This window comes from Brachyistius frenatus, unplaced genomic scaffold, assembly GCF_029030835.1.
Source record: "Brachyistius frenatus isolate BFR_SWC_R1_liver_20210118 unplaced genomic scaffold, ASM2903083v1 Contig_112, whole genome shotgun sequence".
NCBI lineage: Eukaryota > Metazoa > Chordata > Actinopteri > Embiotocidae > Brachyistius > Brachyistius frenatus.
Window position 1 is genome coordinate 1,002,501 of NW_027210711.1, and position 25,000 is coordinate 1,027,500.

A 25,000-nucleotide genomic window follows, 5' to 3' on the forward strand; every position below is an offset into this window, starting at 1 on the left:
TGCCTTGCGTCTCAAACCTTTTGTTTAAAAGAACATGTTGATGTAAATGTTCATTTACCTCAGATGTTTACAGAACTGTTACTGAATAAATTTTTTGTACCATACCTGTTTTTGGTTTTGGTTTTTTTGGGTTTTTTTTTTTTCTCGGATCGCTGAGGGTCCGCCAACCGAAACCGTTCGACCCGTCGTCGGAAACGCTTCGTCGGCATTTTTTTTTTTTTTTTTTTTTTTGAACGCATCCTTGCGATTGAATTAATCCCACAAATTAAGCCGAGACTCTTGCCGGTCGGATTAAACGTCGGTAGCCAATCGCAGCCGTGCGTGACTTGAAAGTACGCAACTCTCAATGCAATTCATTTGTGAAAACGCCAACATGAGTGACGCTTCGTGCGTGTTGCTCTTCATCGGTGTTAATAAATAAATTGCATCGGGAGTTTTGGGCGCTAATCGTACTCCAAGCTATGTTTTATTTCTTCACGGGAATTCAACGAAATGAACAAGTACGTGCACAAGTCCAGTTATTAATATGTCCTGATTGACGATACCTCTGTGTGTGATTGAAAATAGTCCGTACCGTCTGACCCGTGTGTGTGTGTGTGTGTGTGTGTGTGTGTGTGTGTGTGTGTGTGCGTGTGTGTGCGTGCGTGTCCTCGCCCACTAAGCCGTGCTGAGGCCAGCACTTCCTTTATGCTTGCTGAAAGTCCCGGGGATTTTGGCCGAACAAAAAAAAACCCTCCGGGGAGTGAAAGGGCCGTGAATGGCTGCTAATGCCGTCCCGGCCTGCGGACTGCTGCGGGCTGCTGCGTACGTGTGGACAGCCCGTTAAAAGACTTTATTGTAACAACGAGAGAGAGAACGAGCGCTAAAATAAACAGCCTGCAGACATTCGATTTTTGACTGTCGGAGGGATTGGAAGCGAATACGAGAATGATGCAAAAATAGATTCGATTTTTAACAAGTTATTTTAGAGAGAACAGAGACGCCGCACACTTTAAAGAAACTGAAATAAATTGGCAACGGTTCCATTTATAATTTGAGGACGTGGAGGTGTTTGACTTGTTATTGTTGTGCACACCGCATGCTTGCGTCTTATATTTTGATTTATTTTAAATGGCTCAAACCTTAAGACCGCACGTGACGGTAAGTTGACCTGATTTGACCTCTTCCTTTGCAGAAAATGAAGCTCTGGCCACCGGTAACTTCTCTAAACTGGCTTCACACACGCCGGGAACTCTTGCAACTGTCACTTGTAAATTGAAATCATTGACAACTTTTTCCAAGAGGAGGGACAGCAGCTCCCAGTTGTTCTCAGCTAAACGTATAATCCAACATCTGCCTCTTCCTTTGCTGCACGTGGCCTCCGAAACGATTTATGATTTTACACCTGTGAGCTCTTTAGAGTAAAACTTCAGTCAACAAAAAGGAACGGACAGAACGTCGCGGCAAATTAAAAGGCGCAAAACGTTCCACGAAATGCACACGATGAGTGTTTCTTTTTTTCAGGGATATCTGTTGAAATGAAATCTCATGTGGCTGAAAGATAATCCCTGCATTTTTATTTATTTATTTTGTTTTTTTGTTGTCTCGCCTTAAAACTATCTAATGGACCGAAGGCGCAGCGCTGACAGCGTTCTGCGACTCGGGTTACACCACGCCGAACGCGGCCGGTCCTCCGGTGTCGTTCTGAGTCGCTAATACGGCGAAAAAAATTCTCCACTTTGACCGCTCAGAGGTTGAGGTGAGAAACAAACCCTTTAATGAAATGATTCCGTTTCTTATACAGACATCCGTGTGCGGCCTTCAGACTCACTAAGTAGCGGCGCTTGGACTGAGCGTCTGTGTATTTTTTTTTTTTTTTTGTAACCCCCTAAGTTCACACCGGAGCAGCACTTAAGCGACACAGAGCGGTATTCAGGCTGACCACAGAGGCTCTTGGAGGGCACTCGCAATTTACAAACGAGGCATTTAGACCACTCAAGTGCCCCTTCGGTGTGACATCATGGGAGGCGTCCCATTATGGTGGAAAACAGGCACTTTGTCCGCGCGATCTGACCGACTCGGATGTCTTTTAGTCAAATCATATCGGATACCTGAACAGTCGGGGGGGTCGTGTGGAAGACGATGCGAACGGGACTTTATAGCTGTTGTTTTGATTGTTGATGGAGAATTGACAGAAATTGCCAATTAGCTCCCAAGAAAAAAAAATTTGTTTGGGGGGTTAGGGGGGGTTTATACGACTGCAGTTTTCACGCACGTTAAAGAAGAGCACCAGTTGTTTGAGTTTTAGTTTGACAGTGACCCTCTTGTTCTCCCTGGTGTCACACGTTCTCTTGTGCAGCAGGTCCTCTAGTGGCCGAACTCCGACATTACTTCAAAATCATAATTGGTTTTCGGGGACTATCGGTTTTTAGGCCTGCAGACTTAAACTACAGAAAGAGCGCTTTATTCTTTTAATAATGAAAGTTTCCTCATAATAATCACTGCAAGAGACAAAAAAAAATAACTTTTCTTTTGCACTTTTTAATTCACCAAACTAAAGTCAAACTTTCCAAATCGTACATATTGGAATATAAAATTAATGTAAGCCACTTTTTTTTCCCATGTAAAATGCGGACTGCTTTTCCCACACTTGTTGGTGTATTCAGAGAACGAGGGTTCATTCCCTAATTCTCACACCCCATCATTGCGGAGGTGATGTTCAGGGCCTGTGGGACGATCCGGCTAGCAGCCAGCAGCATGGGGCTTTCATACCGGTAATACTGCGACCCCTTGAACACGTCGACCCCCTCGGGGCCGCAGCGGCCCGCGTCGATGCCGGACACGGGTATAGCCACGTCCCGGGTGACGACCCTGGGCGTGGCACTCAGGTCGACGTCGTGCATCCTGTCTCCTGTTGGGACAAATGCGATGTCTGTTTAGATGTTTTCGTGTCTTAAAAGCTTTTGATCGCGTTCATATCAAACGGGGGGGGGGAAAGAAAAAGGACCTTGGATGATGTGAACCGTGTGTTCATTGGGACAGAGGAAAGCAGCGGCCACGACTCCTTCGACGCCCAGCTCCTCCTTCAGGTTTTTAGGGTACCCTTCGATCAGGGTGTAGTGGACGTCCCCTTTATAGATGTAAACCTTGTCGCCCTGCGAGTGCGTTTCAACGGGAGGGGTTTTACTTTTTACCCTCAGAGAAATCCAGACGATTTTGTCTTTTGTAACATTAAGGTACCTTAATAAAATAGGTTTTGTCGGTGTAGGAGAAAACGGCGTCCACCCCGTCGGTCAGTTCCTTCCAAGACCTGGTGATGGGAAAGGGGTGCAGGCCGTCACGATGGGTGTCCAGACGCATGTAGATAGGACCTGAACAGATTCGCACTCAAAGTTACAATCTGGAAGACCCGCGTCTGGTTCTCCGTGGAGCTTACGGCGATAAACAGTCATTTAAAGCTGTGGGTTTTTTTGGGACTCCCGGAGATCCAGACGGCGCGCGGCTGTGATGGAAAAGACACGACCGAACCAAACAAAGGGGATCTCCCCCCAAAAACTGTTGAACTGTTCCTTTATAGGCTACTGCGTTTGTGCGTCTGACTTTACCTGCAAAGGAGTAAGTTTTGCCTGTATCGTCTGTCGTAATGGCATCAAGTTTGACCTCGCTGCATTTACGGGGTCTACGATTCCCTCCGTGACCTGCAGAGAGAAGACGGGCGAAGATGGCAAAATAAACTCGGCGAATCAAAGTGTTTCCTGGACAAAAATGACCGTAACTGTCAGATTTATTTCACCGAACGGACTCACCAAAGTTGGCGCACTTCATGAAGTAACTGCGGGCGTCCTTCGGGTAAGCGCCGGTCACCTCTCCCGAGACCGGGTTGAACCTGGTGAAGTTGTTTCCGTGGAAACAGTAGTAGTGCTCCAGCCAGCGGAGAGCAGAGGTGCAGACGGGCAGGTGGGGCCACGTCTTGGTCTTCACCGTCTTGGTGGAGATGTCATAAACATGCACAGTTTGTCCTGTGGGGGGGGGGGGGGGGGAGGAGGTTGGGGGTGGACAATTTTCTTATCTATTTATTGTCATGGTAACAAAAGAAACCGAAATGAACTATTATTTTACAGGTTTTCTCCATTAAGAATACAGTAGATTACTTTTACCATAAATTATAAACCATAAAATAAAAGTTCAAATCTGTAATTGCAGATGAGTAATTATAGTTTTTAAAGAGGATTATTATTTAACTACTTAAAAGCTGCTGTAAAACGTCATGACTACGTGCTGCAGCTAGTTTCTTCCACTAGGGGGCATCATTATCCTTATTATAAGGTGAGATGAATATTAGAGCAGTGAACGCCAACTATACCTTTGAAGAACAGAACCGAGTCCATCATGCACTCTCCTTTGGGACACTCCACGGCAGCATCCAGGTGGGTGGGCACTCCTGGAAAATCCTCCTGGATCTCCTTCGGGTACCCGTCCTGCAGAGCCTGGTTGAAGTACCTGAACACTTTGTCGTCCTGGAGGTTTTAAAATCAGAACAACACGCAGAATAACCGAGATTAAAGATGATATATGTTACGTCTCCCAATCCTTGGCTGAAAGTGTCCGTGGATCCCACCAGGAAGAAGTAGATATGATCGTGGTCGTCCGGGTTCTCCGTGCTGTGCATGCGGAAAGCAGCGTCGACGTAGCCGATGTCGTGGAAGTCATCCAGCTCCCTGAAGGACTCGTTGGAGAGCTGAGCGGTACCGTTGAAACCCTTCCACAGGTGACCACCTAAAGAAACACCACAGTTAAAACTACACCGCAGAAACATGAAACTTACGCCCGAGTAGAATGTAACAACAATTGCTTTTTTTTTTTTTTTATTAAAAATGAAAAGGTTCACACCTTTGAAGAATAAAGTCTTTCCTTTCTCATCGGGAGTGATGGCATCAAACTCTAGACCGGCACAACGGTCCGGCCCATCCGCCTCACCTTTATTCCCAGGGGAAAGAAAATAACAAACTTAATCATTTATATTGTAATTGTCAGTTATTTTGGTCATATTTTCTCCATGTTAAATGTGTTAAATTCTTGCCATATCCACGTATATTACTTATTTGTGTATATATACACGTGATTGCTGCACGCGCAGATCTCGTCTGACGTTACAGCGAGCGTATTGCGTCACTTCCTGTCTACAAACATTGCGACTAGTGTTACTTCTCTGCTATTTCAGTTTCTTTTCCTGAATTATACATATCTTAACTCTCTCTACACTTCTTGTTTTTCCTGCTCGGTGTGTGACATGTTTAGTTACGACCCTGCCTCCCTTGATGATAATGCTACCTGTAATAAATGTAGTGTAGTTCGGGCTCTGGAGGCCGGGGTCACTGAAATAGAATCGCGGCTGTGCACCATGCTAAACAACCAGCTAGTCGTAGGAGCTTCTCAGGGAGGGGGTGTACAGCTGCCCAGGGCTGCAGGCTTAGTTAGCCGGTCCCCCACAGCACCCGAACAGCCGGGCGGCTGGGTGGCAGTACGAAGGAGGCCTAGTCCCAAGCAGAAGCTCACGGTTCACCACCGACCCCTTCACGTCTCCAACCGATTTTCCCCACTCGGCGAAACACCCGCTGAGAAACCAACCCTGGTTATCGGAGACTCTGTTTAACGTGAAGTTAGTGACACCAGCGGCCAGAGTCAGATGTCTTCCCGGGACCAGAGTCAGATGTCTTCCCGGGGACAGAGTCAGATGTCTTCCCGGGGCCAGAGCGGGTGACTTTGAATCAAACCTGAAACTGCTAGCTAGGGCTAATCGTAAATACAGTCGGATTGTTATTAACGTCTGCAGTAACGACACCCGGTTACAACAATCGGAGGTCACTAAAGTTAACGTGGAATCGGTGTGCAACTTTGCAAAAACGATGTCGGACTCTGTAGTTTTCTCTGGACCCCTTCCTAACCGGACCAGTGATGATATGTTAGCCGTACGTCTTCACTTCGCTGGTTGTCGAGGTGATGTCCCGCTAACAATGTGGGCTATCCGGAGAGACGGCATCCATCCTACTTTGGATGGTGCAGCTCTTCTTTCTAGAAATATGGCCATGTCTCTTAACAGCCATAAAACCTGACATCCAGGGTTGAGGCCAGGACGCAGAGCTGCAGTCTTACAGCTCCTCTGCAGCTTCTTTAGAGCTGTCACTCACCCAAAACATTCAACATCCTATAGAGGTTGTGTCCCAGACCACCTATATTTAAAAAACTCAAGGAAAGATGTATCAATAAAAATGGAATAAAAATTGATCCTACCAAATTAATGGATCAAAAAAAGCAGACTATTAAATATGAGATCTCTCTGGTCTAAATCTCTGTTAGTAAATGACTTGATAACTGATCATCAGATTGATTTACTCTGTCTCAGAGGCTGCAACAGGAAGAATATGTTAGTATTAATGAAGCAACTCCTCCCAGTCATATTAATTATCATATTCCCAGAGATTCAGGCCGAGGAGGAGGAGGAGGAGGAGGAGGAGGAGGAGTGGCAGCAATCTTCCACTCAAGTTTATCAATTAATCCAAGACTGAAACTTAGTTATAAATCATTTGAGAGTCTGACTCTTAGTCTCTCTCACCCAAACTGGAAAGCAGAGAAACCGATTATATTTGTTGTTGTTTATCTCCCACCTGGTCCTTATTCAGAGTTTCTAACTGAATTCTCTGAGTTCAGAGAAAGTGATGCTAGTGGGAGACTTTAACATTCATGTTGACGTGGACAACGACAGCCTCAGTTCTACTTTCAGCTCATTATTAGATTCTATAGGCTTTTATCTGAATGTAAATAAACCCCGTCACCGTGGTAACCACACCCTCCATCTGGTTCTGTCGTACGGGATGGAAACTGAACATTTCATTGTATTTCCTCAAAACCCTGTTTTGTCAAACCACTTCTTATTAACATCTGAAGTTACAATAATGGACGACACAGCATGTGGGAATAAATCCCACTACAGTAGATGTCTGTCAGATGATGTCGTGGCCAAGTTTAAGGAAGCAGTTACATGTTTATCCTCTTCGATGCCGTGTGTTAAAGGAGTGGAAGACATCTACGTTGATCTTAGTCCCACACAAGTGGATCATCTGGTAGAAAACACTGCAGTATCTCTGCTACAACTCTAGATGATGTTGCCCCTCTGAAGAAGAGAGTCATGAACCAGAGGAAGTTGTCTCCATGGTACAAGTCAGAACTACGCTCTGCTAGGCAGCGACTAGAAAGATGGAAAGGAAATGGAGTTCCACTAATTTAGAAGAATTTCACCTGCCTGGAAGGATAGTCTAATATTATACAAGAAAGCTCTTTGTAAGGCCAGAACTTTATATAATATTGTAAAGTCTTGCTGTAAGGATTTTAATGTGTTAAGTGCCATGAAATAACCTGCGTTGTGACTTGGCGATATATAAATAAGGTTGAATTGAATTGAATTGAATATAATGAGGTTTAGCATTTCAATTATGACATGTGATTTAATATTTTAAATTTACATCGTTCAAGAGCTTGTAAGGCTTGTTCAACCAGAAAATAGCATAATAATAATAATAATCATAATAATAATAATTCGTATTTACAGTAGAGAAGTAATGTAAAAGCGTTTCCGGTGTACTTCTATGTAATCTCGCGGGAAGAGCGACGAGAGACATCGCGAGGACATACAAAGGTGAAGCACAGCTAATAGGAGCAGTTGGAAGTTGCGGTTAATACGGTGTTACACTTTTATATATATATATATATATATATAAAATATATATATATATAGTGTGAGTTTTATTTATTTTTTTATCCGTTCGGGGGGGGGGAGGTATGGAGGAGACCCGGTGTCGTTGGACGTGTTGCCCGGCGCTGAAAACGGACTGCGGAGCTGCTGCTGCCGGCGAGGACAGGAGTGGCGGTAGGGCTGTTGACACGGAGAGACTTTCTCCACACAACTTAATAAACACTAAACGATAAGACACAATAACACCGCCAGAGTTCGCCTCCCGAAAAGCCTCCGCGGACTCCCGGTCGACTCGTCTCGTGAAAACTCGCCCAAATACGGTCACGTCCAAATATGGTCACTGCCTGCTTTCAAACCTGCTCCGGACTAGCAAAATGGCGCCGGGCAAAATCCCGACTCCGAATTTCATATAACGGCCGTTCATAGTGACCAACGGGTGACGTCACCGCTGGTCGGGGGGGGGGGACGCACAAAAACATTGCTCCGTAGAGATTACAGCTGCGATTGATGCTCAGCCAGTATGTAAAACAACAGTTATGAACATGTGTTTATTACAAAATAATTTAAAAAAAAACAACTTAAAAACAAAACTTACTGTGCTCTGCTTTGTCTTGTGGCGACCTGCGGATAGTTAAAATAAAAAAAGTTTTTTTTTTTTTTTTATGCAGAGCAGCACATTACGTTTCATTTCCAAACAATGAGTCAGTCAATCAGTGACACGGCACTGAGGTGACGGGATGACTCAAGACTCTTTGGGTTTGTTCAATTGATCCAACAGGGTGAACTTTGAACCGGCAAATAGAGTTATGACATGAATTGAGGGCGACTTGTCCATTTTCCACCGGACGAAATAATGTGAAATGTTTTGTCGATACGATTTAAAAATGTCTTTTTTTGTAATGTTTGTATGTTTGGTATTGCTTAGCAAGTGATTACAGCAATTATTTGATCGTCCATATAGTTGCAAATTGATTTTATTTTGACAAACAAAATTACAGCTCAAACATATATTGTCATATTACAGAGTTGGACAATTTGCCCGAAACCCGATAATACATTTCAAATGTAATCATACCACATGATGAATTATTTGCCTTCAAAACAATCAGCTTTTTACTCTTCAAGAGCTGGAAATACTCTTAAAAAATATTACACGTGCACCCCCCCATTTAAGGCCTTTGGGACCTGAATAGTAGGACCTAATCTCCTGACATGACGTGACATGAATTTTGAATGAAAGTTAATACGTATAAGTGGAGTTCATTAATACTCACGCGGGTGCTGCATCGCTGAGGGCAAGCGCCAAGCACAGAAACAGAGTTTTGGTGAGCAGCCCCATGTTTGTCCTGGTGGAGCAGAGCCGTGAAGTGTAGCTGCACGGGGGCTCAAGCTGCACTTTTATTCTGTAACAAGTGTGTGTAGGAGGTGTGTGTGTGTGTTTGGGGGAGGGGGGGGTGTGGGTGGGCGGACAGGTTAGGAGACTGCGTTCGTTTGCATAGAGACCTGGAAGTTTTACTGTTACAAAATGAGGCAAAAGCTAACAGACCTTTGAGTTGTGATTAAAATAACAAACAAACAAAAACAAACAAAAAAAGTGCAAAATTAGTTTCCAATCAAAGTTTAATGCTTTTTATTCTGAGATACTTGACAGTACAAAAGTCACGAGACTCCTCCGAAACTTCAAGCAGCTGATCTACAAATTGATCTACTGATTTCACAGAAAGGTTACACCAAGATATGCGCTTGATTATCAATAGTTGAAATGTTTTGCCATATGGGCACGATTCACCAAAAAAAAAAAAAAAATCAAAATATCAGACACGACAGAGTTATGGATCGAGAGAAACACTCGAGGTTGATTTGAAAACATGCCTTAATTACTACTTGTATCTTTTAATCAGAATTGAGTTAATGAAAAAAGTATTACGCTACTGATTATGACTAAATCATAAAGGTTATTTTGAAATGTCGTCAAACTTCTGATATTATCACGGCAACTAGTCTTAACTCCACCTGTATTAGTTAATATCTCTGTCGTCGTGATTTTCTCTAGTTTATTTGTACTGGTAGATCTTGACGCAGTGATTCATGCTGTCTGAAACCACCACGTGGCCATCAGGCAGAAGCGCCACGCCCCTCGGGCTACTCAGGCCGTCGACCACCAGAGGCCAGCCGACGCTTTTGGACGGGTAGATAAGGACCCGGTGGTGCCGCTTGCCCCAATCTGCCACCAAGACGTCCCCGTCGCCGTCGATGCCGAGGCCCCACGGGCAGGTCAGAACGGGCCCCAGTCCCGAGCACACTCCCAAGATTCGGATGGTGTTCCAGCCCGGCTCCAGGACCCGGATGCACGGGACGCGCCCAGTTTCGTTGCCTCGCTCCGATACCGCCACGAGCCCGGTGGTGAGACAGGCCGCCACCAAGTAGGGTCTGTGGTACCCGGTCACCACCGTGCGCTCCAACCTCGCCCCGGTCTTGGGGTCCAGCTTTAGCGCAGTTAAGGTGCCGCGCTTGATGTCGGCGACCAAGAAGTCATCTCGGCGGTTGACGGTAACCCCTCTGGGCGCGTCCAGCTCCTCGTCGGCGGAACCGACCATCGTGCCTCCAAATGTCCGGAGGAGGCGTCCGTGACGGCTGAACACCAACACGGCTCGCTCGGCGGCGCAGGTCAGGGCGACGAGGCCCTTCGAGTTCACCGCCACGTCGAAGTAGTTGCAGATGCGGGACGATCTGTCGGATCCCGACGGAGACACCTGCTGCACGACGTTCTTCTGGAGGTCGGTCACTTGAATTCGGGCGTTTCCGCAATCCACCACAAACAGCTGCCCTCTGGCGGTTGCGTGGACGCCGCTCGGCAGGTTAAAGTCGGCGCGGCCGGATCCTTGTTTTCCAAACCGTTTGACCAGACGAGCTGCTTCAAACGCTGTCGAGCCGCCTTCCTCGTGCACTTCCCTCAACGCCGGCGCAGCTCTCTCTCTCTCGTCCCCGTCGTGTTCGCGATCTAATTTGTCGCCTACGATGGCCGACGCGGACTGAGATCCGGTCGCGCGGTTCAGACTCGAACCCTGCGCGACGCGAGTCCGGGATCTCGACAGCCGCTCGTCAGCGCTTACGGTGTTCCTGTCAGACTCGGCGCCGCTTCCTCGGCCTCGTTCGAGAGTCGGCGGTTCGGAGGCGAGTCTCATTCGGTTGACCCTTCTGACCCCCCCGCGCTCGCCCTTGTCACCGTCGGTTAAAGGGCGGAGCTTACCGGAGAGGTCGGCGGTGGACACCGAGCGGGACCCGTTCGCGGTGCAGGTGTAGCCGGATTCCTCGCTGTCCACGGGGGACGGAGGGCTCCCGCTGTCCATCGACGATTCATTGGAGGTCTTCTTCCCGGAAAGGCCTCGATGAGAAAGCGTAAGATGTCCAGAGGACAGATCCACGAGACCGCACCCGGAGAGCGAACCTTTGCGTCTCGTCTTCAGAGGTGTCGTCGCGTCGCTGCTTTTTTCATCAGTTTCCTCAGGAGGGCGGGACGGCTCCTCGCACGAGACCGAGACCAGCGCTTTTTGCTTTCTTCTACCTTTTACTGCGCCGCGCTTCTTTGTTCCACGTCGCGTGCCGTCGGATTCGTCACCTTCGGATTCTCCCTGACTGGAGACGGGCGGGACGGCGAGGAAAAGGTCTCGGCCCCGAGCGTCCGAACACACGGACTCGGTCTCCTCGTCTTGGGAGGACTCGGACCCGCCGCGTCGTCTCGGTACGGGAGACTCGGGCGATTTCAGTTCTTCCTCGTTCTCTGTAGAGCTCGACAGACGTAGCTTCCGGACAACGCGAGCGTTCCCGCCGTTTCCCTTGTCGCCCTCCTCCGGACTGTCCCTCGGCCCGCCTCGGTTCGGTTGCGGCTCCTTTCGAATTTCAAGAGGAGTAACGTTTGAAAACGCCGCGTCTCCGGAGTGTAGAGCACACTTCTGTCCTTCGACGCCGCAGACTCCGACGGGGTAGGTCACGCCTCGCTCGCGAACATCGACTTCCCCGAAGCTTAAGGTCTTGGACTCCGGGCTCGGTAAGAAACGGACCCGTTTCAGCGTCAGAGAGATTTCCCACGGTTGAGTGACCTCTGCCAGCCCTCTCTGGAGTTGATTTTTGTTGGCTCCGCCGGCGGTACTTCCACATCTCTGTATCTGCTCCTTCAGTTGTCCGATTTTTCTCAGTTGCTGATCAACAATGGACTGCACGACTCTCACCGCGGCAGCGTTCTCCCTCTTCACTTGACTGAGGCGCCGCTGGGCTTCCCCGTGGTCCCGCTCCACCTTCTCCAGAAGGCGGCGCTCCTCCCGGCGAGCTCCGACCGCGGCGCCGTCCAGCTCGCGGTTCACCTCCTCCACTTCGGCCCGCTGTCGCTCCCTGAGGCTGCGCAGCTCCCGTTCACCTCGCTCCAGGTTGGAAAGCGCCTGGGTCACCCACGGAGGCGGCGGGGCGAAGGAGAAGGGAGGAGGAGGAGGCGACGGCGAGGTCACGTCTCCCTGTTTGGGAGTGCCGTGTGTCAGCAGGGCGGAGAACCCGAGCAGGGCTCTTCTTTCCGAGTGAGACCTCGCCAACATTGCGGATTTTAGATTTCGAACAGTACTCTCGTCAAGTGGGGTTTCACTTTAGTCTCCCGTCACGCATCTGAAAAGACAAAGCCACATGCAAAACAAAAATGTGATATAATTAAAACCATTAAAAAAAATTTAAAAAAAAAACGCATCAAAAGGTGTAACAGCTATGTTGGTTCACATGGAAAATGTATTGGCTTCGCAAAAAGCGGCTTCAATATTGTCGACAGCAGACGAAGACTTTTACTTCAACAGAAAATGTCCAGTTTGAGAAACAAAGTTGAAAAACCGGGGTTGAGTTCATTCGAATAGGATTGTGAGCGACGAGGATGTCGCGGGTCGGAACATCGGTCACCCTCCGTCCTCCAGGAAAACCACCCGACCCACCTGGTGACTGAGTGTGTGTCTCGTTGTGTGTACATCTGTGTCGCCGCTTTAAAACCGGGCCGCCGCTGCCAAGCTTCCCTTTTGTTTGCAACTTTATCCCTCCGGCACAATATTCGGTTTCTCACCAGACTCTCGGGGGGGAGAAGGGGGGGGGGGGCTCTCGGGTGACGACCGTCCCGTTTCCCCGAGGTCGGCGTTGTGTTCGGGACTTACGACGACGAATGTCCTAAATTAGTTGCCAATCAGCGCCGTATCTAATGTGCGTGTTTCAAAATTAGTCTTGATTACCAGAGTCGTCTCGTCTGCACGCTTTTTCCTCAAATGACTCGCGGATTGTGGGTCGGCACCGTGTGTGTGTGTGTGTTAACAGTGTAGACCTAGTTTGACAGGCTTTTACCCCCCCCCCCCCCCCCCCCCCCCCCCCGGAGCAAAACAACGAGGCTTTAGCGAGCGTGAAAAGGGCAGAGGTGTCGGTTTACCTCCGCATGCTTCACAATAAAGTCCCCGTGGGACACAACGTGATCGGGGGAAAGCGTCAAAGGATAAAATCTGCTTCCCGTGTTAAAAAAACCCAAAAAAAAACACGGTGTTCGAGATGTTATCGGCGAGTGACGCATTTTTTATTTTATTTTTTTTGCAGCGCACCGTTCGGGACGGTTCACTTGGAAAAAGACTTCAGGAAAATCGTTCCGACACAAGTCGGGATCTCTTGAAGACGAGTTAACGGGTGGAGGGCGTCAATGTGCCGCTGAGAAAGGAGGGGTAAAGTGTGGGTTACGTGTCACGAGCAAATCCCCGTCACTCTCCCGGAGCGCGGCCGCCGGGTCCTCTCGGGTTACCCCCCCACACACACACACACACACTTTTAATGTTGAATGAGAGGCACCGGTTGCTAAGTTACCGGGCGGCCTTCGCCGAGGTGCCGAGGCGCCGAGGCTATAGAATAAATGATACCATTCATAATTGAGAAGATTACGCGGGATGTTCGGAGGCATTCCGGCGTATCGAGAGCAAACAATGGAGCCATTCAGCGCCAGTTAGAGAGTTAGAGCCAGTTAAAGGCTCGGCGCAGGTAAAGAATCGCTCACCTCTATTTCAGTCCGTTGAAAATGAATTCGTCCGCAGCGAATTGCCCCCCCCCTCTCCCCCCGAGGGGACTTTATTTTGCAGCTTTGCTCCTTATTTAGGTACGCAGTCGCGTTTTTCAAGTCAGGTTTGAAGACGCAGCATTTAGAAAGTGACATCGTAGAGGTGAAAATGCAAAACGATACATCGCTTTTAAGAAACAGGGAGCGAACTTAAAAAGGGTTTCCTACCTGAGTCCGAGGTGTGTGTGCGCTTGCCTCCCGCGCTGCTCTCTCTGCACTGTCCTGCAGCCTCCAGGTCTTCCTCCCTCCCTCCTCCTCCTCCACCTCCTCCTCCTCCTCTACCTGTCACTCTACCTGTATGAAAGAGGAGGAGGAGTCTTGTTTTCTTTGCAAAAAGAACTTCCCATCCAAAAATAAGAACCGAGATATGACCTGATCAAAACAATGACACTTTTACAGACTTTATCCTTCAAATAATGGATGAATATTACCCTTAAATAATTAAAATCAGCCTTTTATTATGAGTTTCTAATTGCTTCATGCCACACATAAGCTGTGTCTCTGCGTTGTGGGTCTTCATACGGCTCAATTTCCAAATAAAAAAGGAAAAAAGTAGCAATAACTATTGCCTATAACTTACCTTTAACCTTTCAAATTAAAATGCTCGTTGTTCTGTGCTGTATTTTAACTGTCCCTGAGACACAAAAGCAACGATCATGCCCCATCAAATGCCCAACCTGATGAATAAATGGTCATTTCCGCATCCGTTTGAACTAATTGGAATTGACTTTTCACAACTCAACCACTAGATGTCAGCAAATACAAGGCATCGGAAGCAGGACATCCTGTACGTTTAATTCCCTTCAAATTAAATGTGTTAAATAACATTACGCACCATCATCCTGTATTGTTAGACGCATCCAAAAATGCAGCATAGTGTGGCCTACACAGGCAATCTTTATAAAAAGCTCCTCATCCTTTTGCCGGAGTTTCCCCGCGAGATGTATTAATATGGGGACAAAGAGCACATCATATTGTTTCAATGGAAATTCATGGTGGAATTTACCTTTACATATCACGTTATATAAATGCACCAGAGCTTGTTGCGTAACGTTTTGCAGATGGTGGTGTTGTCTTCGCTGTAGTTTTAGGAAAGGGTCCGCTGCAGGATGCCCGCGACAGATTTTTTTTTTTTTTTTTTTAACAGGTTTTGCTGCCAATTAAAGAATCACACGTATTAACCTTCTCGTGCTCCGGTTCCAACCGCACAGGTTTCATAATCCGTGCCGGGCAGCGGGTCGGTAAAAGAGGAACATTTTTTTTTTTTTTTCCCCCCAAAAAAATAAGGCGCGTGCTCAACGTCGGCCCTTCGATGTTCAAATCTAAGATTAGATATCTCGGAGGTAACACTTGGATAAATAAGTACAGAGGAAAGAAGGTCAAGAGATGCATGTTGGAAATGATTAACAACCTGCTACCTGGATACCAAGGTAGATTTTGTTGTTTGGGTCTTTTCAAAGTACAATTTAGTCCGATTTTGAATCGTTTATCTCCAGATATTTGAAGTCTTTCTAACGTCGAAACAGTTCGGCGAAAACGTGAACGTACTTTTCGGATGGCATGAATGCAAATAAAATAAAGGCTTTTGATATCCTCTGATCGAGACATTTTGGGGAATCTACTGAATAAAAGCCTTTGAGCGGTGTAACAGATTCCCTCTTCTTATAGGATCCAGTACCTTCTCACCAATTATACACACACACACACACACGCACGCACGCACACGCACACACAGACAGCGTTGCCCCCTGGACACAGATGGGTCCTGAGCCATCAGTGTTGCTGCACGTCACTCGGGGTCCTACAGGCGGCCCGGCTGGTGTTGTGACTGATTATTTCTATCTTCCGCTCTGTCAGGAGAGATGGAAAATTATATCGGCCTAAGGTGGCGCTCCGTTATTGATATCACTGTTAAAACTCTCCAATCCAGCTGCTCGCCTCGCCTGCGACATGACTGCAATTAAATCTACACGCCGTGTGCGTGCGCGCGCGCGCGCGCGTGTGTCAGAGAGTAATGGGCCCAATAGTTACTGTAACAAAACAATAATGCGATTCAGCATGGCAGCGTAACAACCACATATATGTATTTATCACGCGACAGAGAAGTTAATGGGTTATTATTACCACTCCCGAACCGAACGGCGGCATCGCAGCTAGAGCGGGCGCACCGTGGACTTGTTGCAAGCGGACAATTATTAACAACAACAGCAACAACAAAAAGAAGTATTCAAGCAAATGGAATTAGAAAGGCGGTCAAGAAAGTCATATTGCGCTCTTCTCTTCCACTTTGCATACAGCAGGCGATATTAGGTGATGAATATGGTAATGGTCCTCATTCTGGTGGGACTATCTCCTTTCAGAGGGTTCGGCTGTTAGATTCGATTAATTCCTCCTCATGCCACTCCTCATTTTTGTTCCCCCCCCCCTCCCCTCCTCGCCACTCTTACCCTCCCCCCCCCCCCTCTCCCCTCCGTCCTCTCTAACACTTTCAGGCCTATGATATTAGACGAACAATCGCAGAAACAAAACGAGCTGGAACAACCAAGATGGGAACAGATGGCACGTAATTGCCTGGTGGAGGAAGCCAGGGAGTCAATTTTTACCCGTCCTGGGGGAGTTGCAGTTGCAAGGAGGAGAGGGGGAAAAAAAAAAAAAAAAAAGTGCAGGTGCATTTGTTTTGATCAGCTATGGCCCGGAGGAAGCATCTGAAAAATATTCATCACACGCACATTAGGGAGAGGACTTTGACGAAAGCGTCGCGGGTGAGACCCGGGATGCGACGGCGAGCTTTCGCCGGGGCAGAGAGGGAGATGTGAGGCTCAGGCAGCAGCAGATGCATCGCAAATTAATATCTCATGGAAGTGTTGCAAAAAACTGTCAACATTTCAGACGGCAGTCCAAAAACGCGCCGGACCGAATTGTGGCGTTTCGGTGACGAAGTGGCGCCGTAAATAATGCGAGAACACCTCGACACGACTGGCCGGTCAGGACATTTTCAAAAGTTGCTGCGAATTTTCTTTTCAACTTTTATACTGCGTAGCGACGCAAACGAGCCGCGGGCACGGCAGCTTCAGTCTGACGCAAATGACAGGAGATCCGTTTCTAAAAAAGAAGCCGTCAACTGAAAAAAAAGTTTTAAATTACACGGTGTGGAAGAACAGTGTGCTGCCGTTCCTACGGCAACGCAGCTCTCTGTATCACCTGCCGCTGCACGCCGGCGTCATTCGCCTACCGTATTAAAGGAAGCGTTAATTATCATCAGCTATGTACCTAAACTTTTCTTTGAACATTTTTGTAATTCTTTGTCCTGGTGCAATGACCAAAAAAAAAAAAATTGTGAAGTGAATTTATTTTTAAGTGAATTTTGAGAACTATCTGCCGGTATTTTATTTTGAAAAGTGTACCGTTCTTTTATTTTGGTCGCGCCGTTCTTGTGGTGTACTCCTGTTTCGTATTTGTGTGTATTTAGAAGGAAGCCACTGCTGTTGTTTCTTTTAGAGTATTATTTCTTTCCAGTTTCCTTTCCAGCTTCGGGTGAGCTGTTTGACAGGGGGATACGCGGTATCTGCTTTTGTGCGACCTTCCGCTGCGATTGTGTACGAGTTGGAAGAAATAGTTTGATTTCGCTCTCACTGACGTCGTTATAAAATTTGAAATAAGTCTGAAATTAATGCTGTGACCCGGGAGTGCGGACCCGCAAAAAAAACAAAACACAAATGCATTTCTGTGTCGTAGCTTCCGGGTCTGAAAAATGAGGCCGATGCAGAAGCTCTGCAGTACCGCCGAGTGCCGCTAGAGGTCGTCTTCAAAAAGCCTCTGTAGACTCCCATTCAAATACTCTCATAGAATTCTCAGTCAATAAAACGTGTCCTTCTTCTTAGTTTTCCGGCCGTCCATCTGAAAATAATGCCGTCTTTAATTGGAAAAAAATAAGCTTCGAAAAGATGTGTCTTTAGGGGGGGGGGGGCCTTCAAATTCACCTGACGGATACGAGAGCAGGGTGTCAACTTTCTAATCTCGCTCTCGGCAAGAAAACACTCTTATTTCCCAAAATGTCAGAAACCAAAATCCATTAAGGGCCGATAAAGTGCGAACTCCAGCCGACGACGAGGCCGCACATATTTTGCTGCTAATTTAGCTATTATAGCCGCGAGGACCCTTTTCTTTGAGGGTACGTGTTAATCAGTCTGACGGAAGTTTCGCATAAATTTATCCCGGGGAGGTTCGCTCTGTCATGACTACAAAGCCGGATAACACTATTTGTCTGCACCCACTTCATCCTTGGACATGAATCAGTCACATACTGTACTGAGATGAATTCCTCTTTCCTCTGTCCTCTGAGCTCTGACCACATCTGTTCAATTACCAGCATGGAAAGTGCATTACCATTGGCTTTGTTGTTGAAGATGCTTGATTTTCTTAGTAAAAAGCGGATGAATTTATAATGTTGCGATCCCCTCTGTTGTGAATCTCTTCAGCGGGCCCGGGCCCGGGATCAGAATAAGCATTTTGATGAGCTATAGGCCGTCTCTTCTTTTTACAATCCCAAACTTGCGCTGCCTGCCCAATATCAAACTAATAAATTACAGCCCCCGTCTCCCACATAACTCGCTGATAAATAAAAAAAAAAAAAAGGAAAAAAAAAAAAAAGGGTCTGCCATAGTGTGCAGCTGTGACCCAGGGTTACCTAGCAACAGGTCATGCCCAGACGTGATGCACAAGGTAGAGATACACCTCTAAGGAGCGGGAGAGGAGGGAGGGACGGAGGTGGGGGGTAGATTGAGGAGGGGAGGGGATGGGTCTCATCCTCACTCTCTATGACCCTTGACAGATAGAAAACGCACTCAGAGGAAACGGCGTTTGATTGACAGGGATATTTGAGGAACCCGAGACTCCTTGGTTTCTCCATTACCGTTTCCAGGCCGGACTCCGAGCCGTCTGCGAGAAGTACGCCGACGACAAGGTTTTTCCGCAGCTTTATGAAGCCGTTGACTCACAAATCTGATCGTAATTGACATTTTCATTCAGTTAAGGCACACGGAAAGAGTTTAAATTAATTTACACGCACGCGCGCGCGCACACGCACATCTACAACTTGCAGCATAAAGAAAACAATAAGATTGTGTTGGTCTTAATCCCCCCCCCCCCCCTTGTCTCCTCCTTCATCTCCTGCATACATGCATTAACGCACACGGGGAACACGTTCGCCACACAGAAAGTACACAATCAAAGCTTTGCAGCCTCGGCGCCGGGAGAATTGTCTGACGGAAACCCTAACTGACAGGCCTAAAAAGATTGAGCAATAGCACCAGAGACGCACAACCACAGCGGTGTACAATGTCTTTGCCAGAACGGTGCGGCATGGAAATGAGTGTTCGGTCCACCACCACCCCCACCCTCCCCACACACACACACACACACACACACACACACTCTCCCCCTCCCCTCCCCTCCTCCGCCCTTCCTCTGTTGCCCGTGCGACAAACCCTCAAGGGGACTCTGCAGCTGTGTGGGGTTAGCACATGGTCGAGTTAGGGGCCACACACACACACACACACTGACAGATACAGCCCTTGGTCTTTGTAAATATGGAATATTTACGCTGTTTAAACTGTAATAAGTTGACTTTTAATGAGAAAAATTTTACCGGGATGATTTTCCGAAGGCTCGATGTTGACAGACAACACAGCTGCCGCGGTGATTCCCTTCAAAGTCGCCCTCATCTGTATTTTTGCATTCACTCCTCGTGACACCCACGAAGACGTATCACACGCCTTCTGAAGCTCCCTTCAGCTTCTCGCATTTTTTTTTTTTTTTTTTTTTTTTTTAAAAGAGACTTTCAGCTCATTGTTTTGGTTTTTACATCCTGCAACTTTAATGTTTTTGTTTTACTCCGACCGTTCTCGTTAGCGTCGTTTTGGTTGAAACGCACCATCTCGCTATTTTGAAGCCAGAAGTGACCGTATTTGGACGAGCCGGGAAAACGGCGAGCGGTGGATCCGACCGGAGGGCACTCGGGCCGCCCGCCCGCCGCTATCGGAAACCTGGACCGCACCACAGGCCAAAAACACACCTTTTTGAGGCCTATTTTTTTTGATTGACAGGTTGAATGGGAGTCTACGGAGCCCGAGCCCTTTTTTTGGCGCCCCCCAACCTCCAGCAGACCCGTTGCGGTACCGCAACTCACGGCACTTCCCGATCGGCCTCACTCGTAAGAGCCGGGAGCTACGTCCACTTTTATATGCAGTCTGTGGTTCTCGGTCAGCTCCGTCCAAATGCGGTCACATCTGGCTCCAAAAAAAAAAAAAAAAAAACCCCACCAAAGGGTGACGTTGCGGAGGATTGCCGCTTAAGAGCCGCAATACGTCAGTACCGAGTTTGCGACTTGTATCTGTTGTCCTGAAGTGGGCACATTTCTAGTTTGGACTTTACTTTTTCGATAGGAGCGACGCTCCTTTCCTTTCTTTCCTTTTCTTTCTTTTCTCCGCCGGTTGTGTACGTATGGCTCGGTCGCACGGCGTGGATGCGGGCGCCAATTCACAGCTAGCAAACCATCAGATGCCTGGTGCGAGTCAAAAAAAAAAAAAAATACGGGCATCCATCACAGATGCTAACAACTCTGATTAAAAATACATAATCTGCAAACGGCCCCCTGATACCGCCGTCAAGCCATTTTGGGTCTAATTGCAATTGGTCTCCGTTATGATCAAAGGCAAGTCACACCTGCTCGCCTTTAGCTTTCGTTTCGCTGATTGCACTTTCAAATTTCATCAACGTCAAGTGGGGGGTGGGGGGGGGGAGAGAGAGAGAGAGATATGAAATTGTGGGATAAACCTGTTTACTCGCGGTCAACACCGTCACGGACCCGTCTTTTACCTGGACTTTTCGATCACATCCCTTCCCTTCCCGCCACCTTGTTTGTTGTTGTTGTTGTTTTTATTTCTTCCCGCTCTCGCGTTCGAAATCCAATCGAGTGTTTCGCAGCGCGTCGGACGACGGAGCGAGTCGGCGAGGAGGTTAAAGTAAGAGCAGCCGCGAAAGACACGGTCCGGATACGAACACGATACGGAGCAGACAGCTTAGCCAAACAAAACCCTCCCTCCCCCTTCGCCCTCCTCTTCCTCCTCACCTTCCCCACCACCTGTATCTCTTGGGGTGTGTGTGTGTGTGTGTGTGTGTGTGTGTGTGTGTGTGTGTGTGTGTGTGTGTGAGTGAGTGACAAAGCATCAAGAGGAAGAGCACCAAGCCTTCACTCGTAAGGCTTTGCACCCAGCGCTCACCCAATTTACACCTCTCCCTTTCCTGCAAACCCCACCCAGGATCCCCTGGTGACAGCACCATGCTAACCATCACCTCCCTGCTGGCATGACCGTGTGTGTGTGTGTGTGTGTGTGTGTGTGTGTGTGTGTGTGTGTTAAATGTGTTTGCGTGTGCGTGCTGGAGAGAGTGAAAGAAAGCAGAAGAGCATGTTTGGCATCCTTGAAGGAGGCAGTTTCAGACCTTGGTACATGATTGCAAGATTCTTTTCATGTCCTTTTCTTTGGAAAAAGATCTTGACTTTAACGCGACATTTATCAATAGGTCCAAGTTAACATTTGAACGGGTACCACGCGCTCTTATAGCATCTCCTTAATTGTCTCGTTTGCTGTTTTGCCGGCCAAATAACCAGTACCGCCGGTCCCTTCGCGCTGTACTTTGTATAAATGTATTTCTTTTTAATATCCAAATCCGGTCCTTCCCCGTCTCTTGCCTCTGGCTGTGCCGTCGTGCTCCTTTTGGGGGGGGGGATTTTTAACCTCTCAAATGAAAGGGAGATCTCTTTGTGTTGTGTCTTTACCTTTAAAAAAAACAACTGTAGAAGTCGGGTTGTGGATGGCACAAGGATTTGTGTCCTTTTGAGACTTTCGTGATCAACATTTGAGAATGATCTTTTCCCAAATCCTAGCTCCTAAACAAATACGACTTGATCACACTTTTGCCCGAATCAGAAACTTCCCCTAACCGGAACCATTTTTTAGTTGCGATGCACGCATATTGCTCAAAGTGAGAATTTAAAAACAGGCTTTGGACATTTAAAAAAAAAAAAAGTGTTTGAAGAGCATTTCAAGTTTTTCCCAATCGTCCACTTTTCAGTGAATTCCCACGTTTACACTTGAATTCCTCAATCACAAACATGCTGCCAGGCCAGAGAAAGTTGTTGTGTAATTTAAAGTTCCCCTCCGGTTCAGAAATGTCCTTCTCACGTTTCAATTTTTGAGCTTCCCCGCGCGGAAACATTAACGTGCAGCGTTTCAAACTCGACTGCTGTTTTCACCATCGTCTGCTGAAGAAGAGGGAAAGTTTGAACTCTTTCAAAAAAATAAAAAAAAATCGATTGTAACTTTAAGGGGGCGGGCCTACGAGCACGATTTGTGACATCACAAATAGCGAGGAAACCCAAACGCTGGTCTCGTTCAACCAACGCAAGTGTGATGTGGAAACTCGGAAGTCTCCAGTGCACACAGTGGACTTTGTAGTGAAGTATTGGACATCTTGTGTCCGGCAGTTAACCTCAGGAAATGAAATATATTTGCATATTTATAGACTCCGGAGTTCTTTATGAGTGAGGAAGAGTAGATGTCACTCAGAGGATTTTTTTTGTTTTGTTTTACAAGATAATTGCATTTTTTTTTTTTTTGGTGGAACTATTATTCGAGGTGGAATATTTGATATGGATCTTAAAACATGTCTGGAGGGGACCTTTAATATTTTCTGCAGCTCTTTCAAAGTAAAAGCCTCGAACTGCCGCTGAGGGGGAAAAAAATAACTCGGAATGACTCGCTTCATCTGAGGAGGATGTTTGTGGATGCTAACGGATACTGAACGCTATCGGAAAAGTGTCCTTCTTTTTATGCTTTGAACAGCTCCGGCAGTTCCTTCCCTCCTGCTCGATTCCCGTTATTATATATATATATATATATATATTTTTTATCCTTCCCTAAAATAAAATACGTCGGTCACGACTGCGCCTTCTGTCAGTCGTAACCCAGTTAAGCGAAGAGACAACCCATAAAGGGACACAGCTGCTCGCCACCGCGCGGAAATTAAAGCTTGATTTTACAGTTACAGGCTTAAATTTAGTGTTTACTCGCAGAAAGAAAAAAAAAAAAAACGGTTAAGATCTGGCACGGATGTAGGGAGCGTTTCGACGGCGGCGGGAAGGAAAAAAAAAAAAGGAAAGCGTTTGTTCGACGCCGGCGCGACGTTGTCGTCACGCGGAGACTCTCGACCGCGTCACAAAACTTGAGCGCGATGGGTATCGGAGGCTGGCAGATAAAAAAAAAAAAAAAAACGCTCCCCGGCAGGTTTAGAAACGATGTACCTACTGTACGTACGGCCCGTTTAAACATCTTGACGGGATTAGAGTGGAGTTAAACTGCTTTGCGGGCACAGTTAATTGAAGCGGATGAGGTTTTTAATAAAGCGTGCAGTGTTAGCAGCTGACAAATGGCTCGGCTGACACACGGGGGAAATTGCATTTAATGGCATCAGGTATGTGCTTTGCTGGAGCTTATCACATTACACTGGTGGGTGCACACACACACACACACTTGTGTTCGCGCATACACGTGCACACCCCTGCTTTCATCTTCATTTGTAGTGTGTGTGTGTGTGTGTGTGTGTGTGTGTGTGTGTGTTGTTTCGGCCCACGTAAACACACACACACACACAGGAGCGCTTTAATTTCTGCTTAATTTCTGAGCCAGTCAAGGGGTCGTCCCCGGAGGATTCAGATTCCGGTTCACGAGACGGGAGGCCTCGTGTGGAGCGCACGGGAGACCGTAGGACGGACGGACGGACGGACGGACGGACGGACGGACGGACAGACTCACCCCGAACTAATTACCGCAGGAGGACCTTTCTGCAGCCTCCCGCTCCGACGTAGTCGACGCGCGTCGACTCGATTCAAGCGATAAAGTCCCGCCGAGATCACGGACCAGTAGAAAATGAGAGCGCGCTGGGAAACTGTCCACGGGGAAGAAAGAGACGATCCCGAAGAAGCTTCACGTTCCCTATCGTTACCTGAAAGAAAAACGCAGAAATGATTGTCGTACTGAATACGCTGAAGGACATTAGTTTACCGGTGATTTGGGGGGTTGTTGAGTGCAAAAAAGCCCAAATAAGGACCTCTAATCTCCAGAGGCGGAGACAAAATCTGCTAAATATTATTTTAAAGATTTACAAGATAAGACTTGTAATACTTTAAGTAAAACAAGACAAAAAAGTCCAAAGTTGTTTCGTCTCACTTTTTTCAGACTGTCAAAGACTGTTAGGCAGTCAGCCGGCAGAGGGAAGGTTGTAAGGTTGTTTTCTTTTTTGTTGTTGTTGTTGTTGTTGTTGTTGTTGTTGTTGTTGTTTGGGCCAGACCGCAGCATGGAGTCCAGCTCTATAAATGCAAATTCATGTCACTGAGTGAGTGACCGAGTGGTCAAATTTATTCCAAAAAAATTCCCCAAATGCATTTTCCTATATCTGTTTCATATTAAAAGCACTCGAGCATTTCAGACACGATCCAGCTTGGGTTTGATCTAGTTTTTTTCTTTTCTTTTTTTTTTTTCTTCTTCTCGAGGCTTGGATATTTCCCAGCATCCTAAAGCATTGCAGGAGATGGCACACGTTTTTTTTTTTTTTATTGTTTTTTTTCATTTTTTTTTATTGAGCGCTACTTTCTGAGGCGGATTAATCCCATTTCTCGCGCTCGAAGGACGCCGTGACCGAGCGACTGCCTGGCCGATGAAGTCGCGCCATTGGTTGTCTTGACACACGCTGCGACTTCCTGCATCAGCTGCCTGTTAAAAAGCCCCGCGGCCCAGCTTACGGTTCGATCCGGTCCCGTCGGTCTCCTCGTTGCGGTTTGTCGACGATGACGCCAAAAAATTTAAAAAAAAAAAACGCCGCGTCGCGTCCGCTGAACGTACGCGCGGGCCTCGAGGAAAAGCGACGCGTCGCTTGCCGTTTCTTTTCGAGAGCCGGCGTACCCGTGTCTTCCTGGTGTTGTCGTCTCTGGATCCAACCGGATGCCACAAAGGCAAGAAACTGTCAGAAAGGACAACGAGCCAACGTGAATTATTTCAAGTGATATGTCGGGAGACCGCTGCGTAGATGCCCTTTAGGAG

General features: G+C 47.3%; 2 protein-coding genes and 1 pseudogene across 2 annotated transcripts; 1 reads left to right on the plus strand and 2 right to left on the minus strand.

The window, feature by feature from the left end:
* Positions 1–2,500: 2,500 nt before the first annotated feature.
* hpxb (hemopexin b) lies at positions 2,501–9,094 on the minus strand. Its single transcript, XM_069712719.1, has 10 exons — positions 9,004–9,094; positions 8,325–8,350; positions 4,870–4,956; positions 4,598–4,755; positions 4,343–4,496; positions 3,786–3,998; positions 3,585–3,677; positions 3,220–3,350; positions 2,987–3,134; positions 2,501–2,890 (listed from the first exon to the last, which is right to left on the minus strand). The coding sequence occupies exons 1-10, from the start codon at positions 9,066–9,068 to the stop codon at positions 2,664–2,666; spliced, it is 1,302 nt and encodes a 433-aa protein (XP_069568820.1). The 5' UTR covers positions 9,069–9,094; the 3' UTR covers positions 2,501–2,663.
* On the plus strand, positions 5,381–8,099 carry LOC138629208 (uncharacterized; annotated as a pseudogene).
* Positions 9,095–9,344: 250 nt separating the features above from the next.
* On the minus strand, positions 9,345–14,073 carry LOC138629203 (uncharacterized). The gene is made up of 2 exons (XM_069712724.1): positions 14,013–14,073; positions 9,345–12,382 (listed from the first exon to the last, which is right to left on the minus strand). Exon 2 carries the CDS (start codon positions 12,313–12,315, stop codon positions 9,784–9,786), a length of 2,532 nt encoding a protein of 843 aa, XP_069568825.1. The 5' UTR covers positions 12,316–12,382; positions 14,013–14,073; the 3' UTR covers positions 9,345–9,783.
* Positions 14,074–25,000: the final 10,927 nt, after the last annotated feature.

Bases quoted from the DNA above. Each gene is read 5' to 3' on its own strand.
- hpxb (XM_069712719.1), bottom strand. From the start codon at position 9,068: ATGGGGCTGCTCACCAAAACTCTGTTTCTGTGCTTGGCGCTTGCCCTC. The intron at 4,497-4,597 runs GTGGGATCCACG...TAAAACCTCCAG, and splicing joins ATCATATCTACTTCTTCCTG to GACGACAAAGTGTTCAGGTA. The intron at 3,678-3,785 runs GTGAGTCCGTTC...TTCTCTCTGCAG, and splicing joins CATGAAGTGCGCCAACTTTG to GTCACGGAGGGAATCGTAGA.
- LOC138629203 (XM_069712724.1), bottom strand. From the start codon at position 12,315: ATGTTGGCGAGGTCTCACTCGGAAAGAAGAGCCCTGCTCGGGTTCTCC.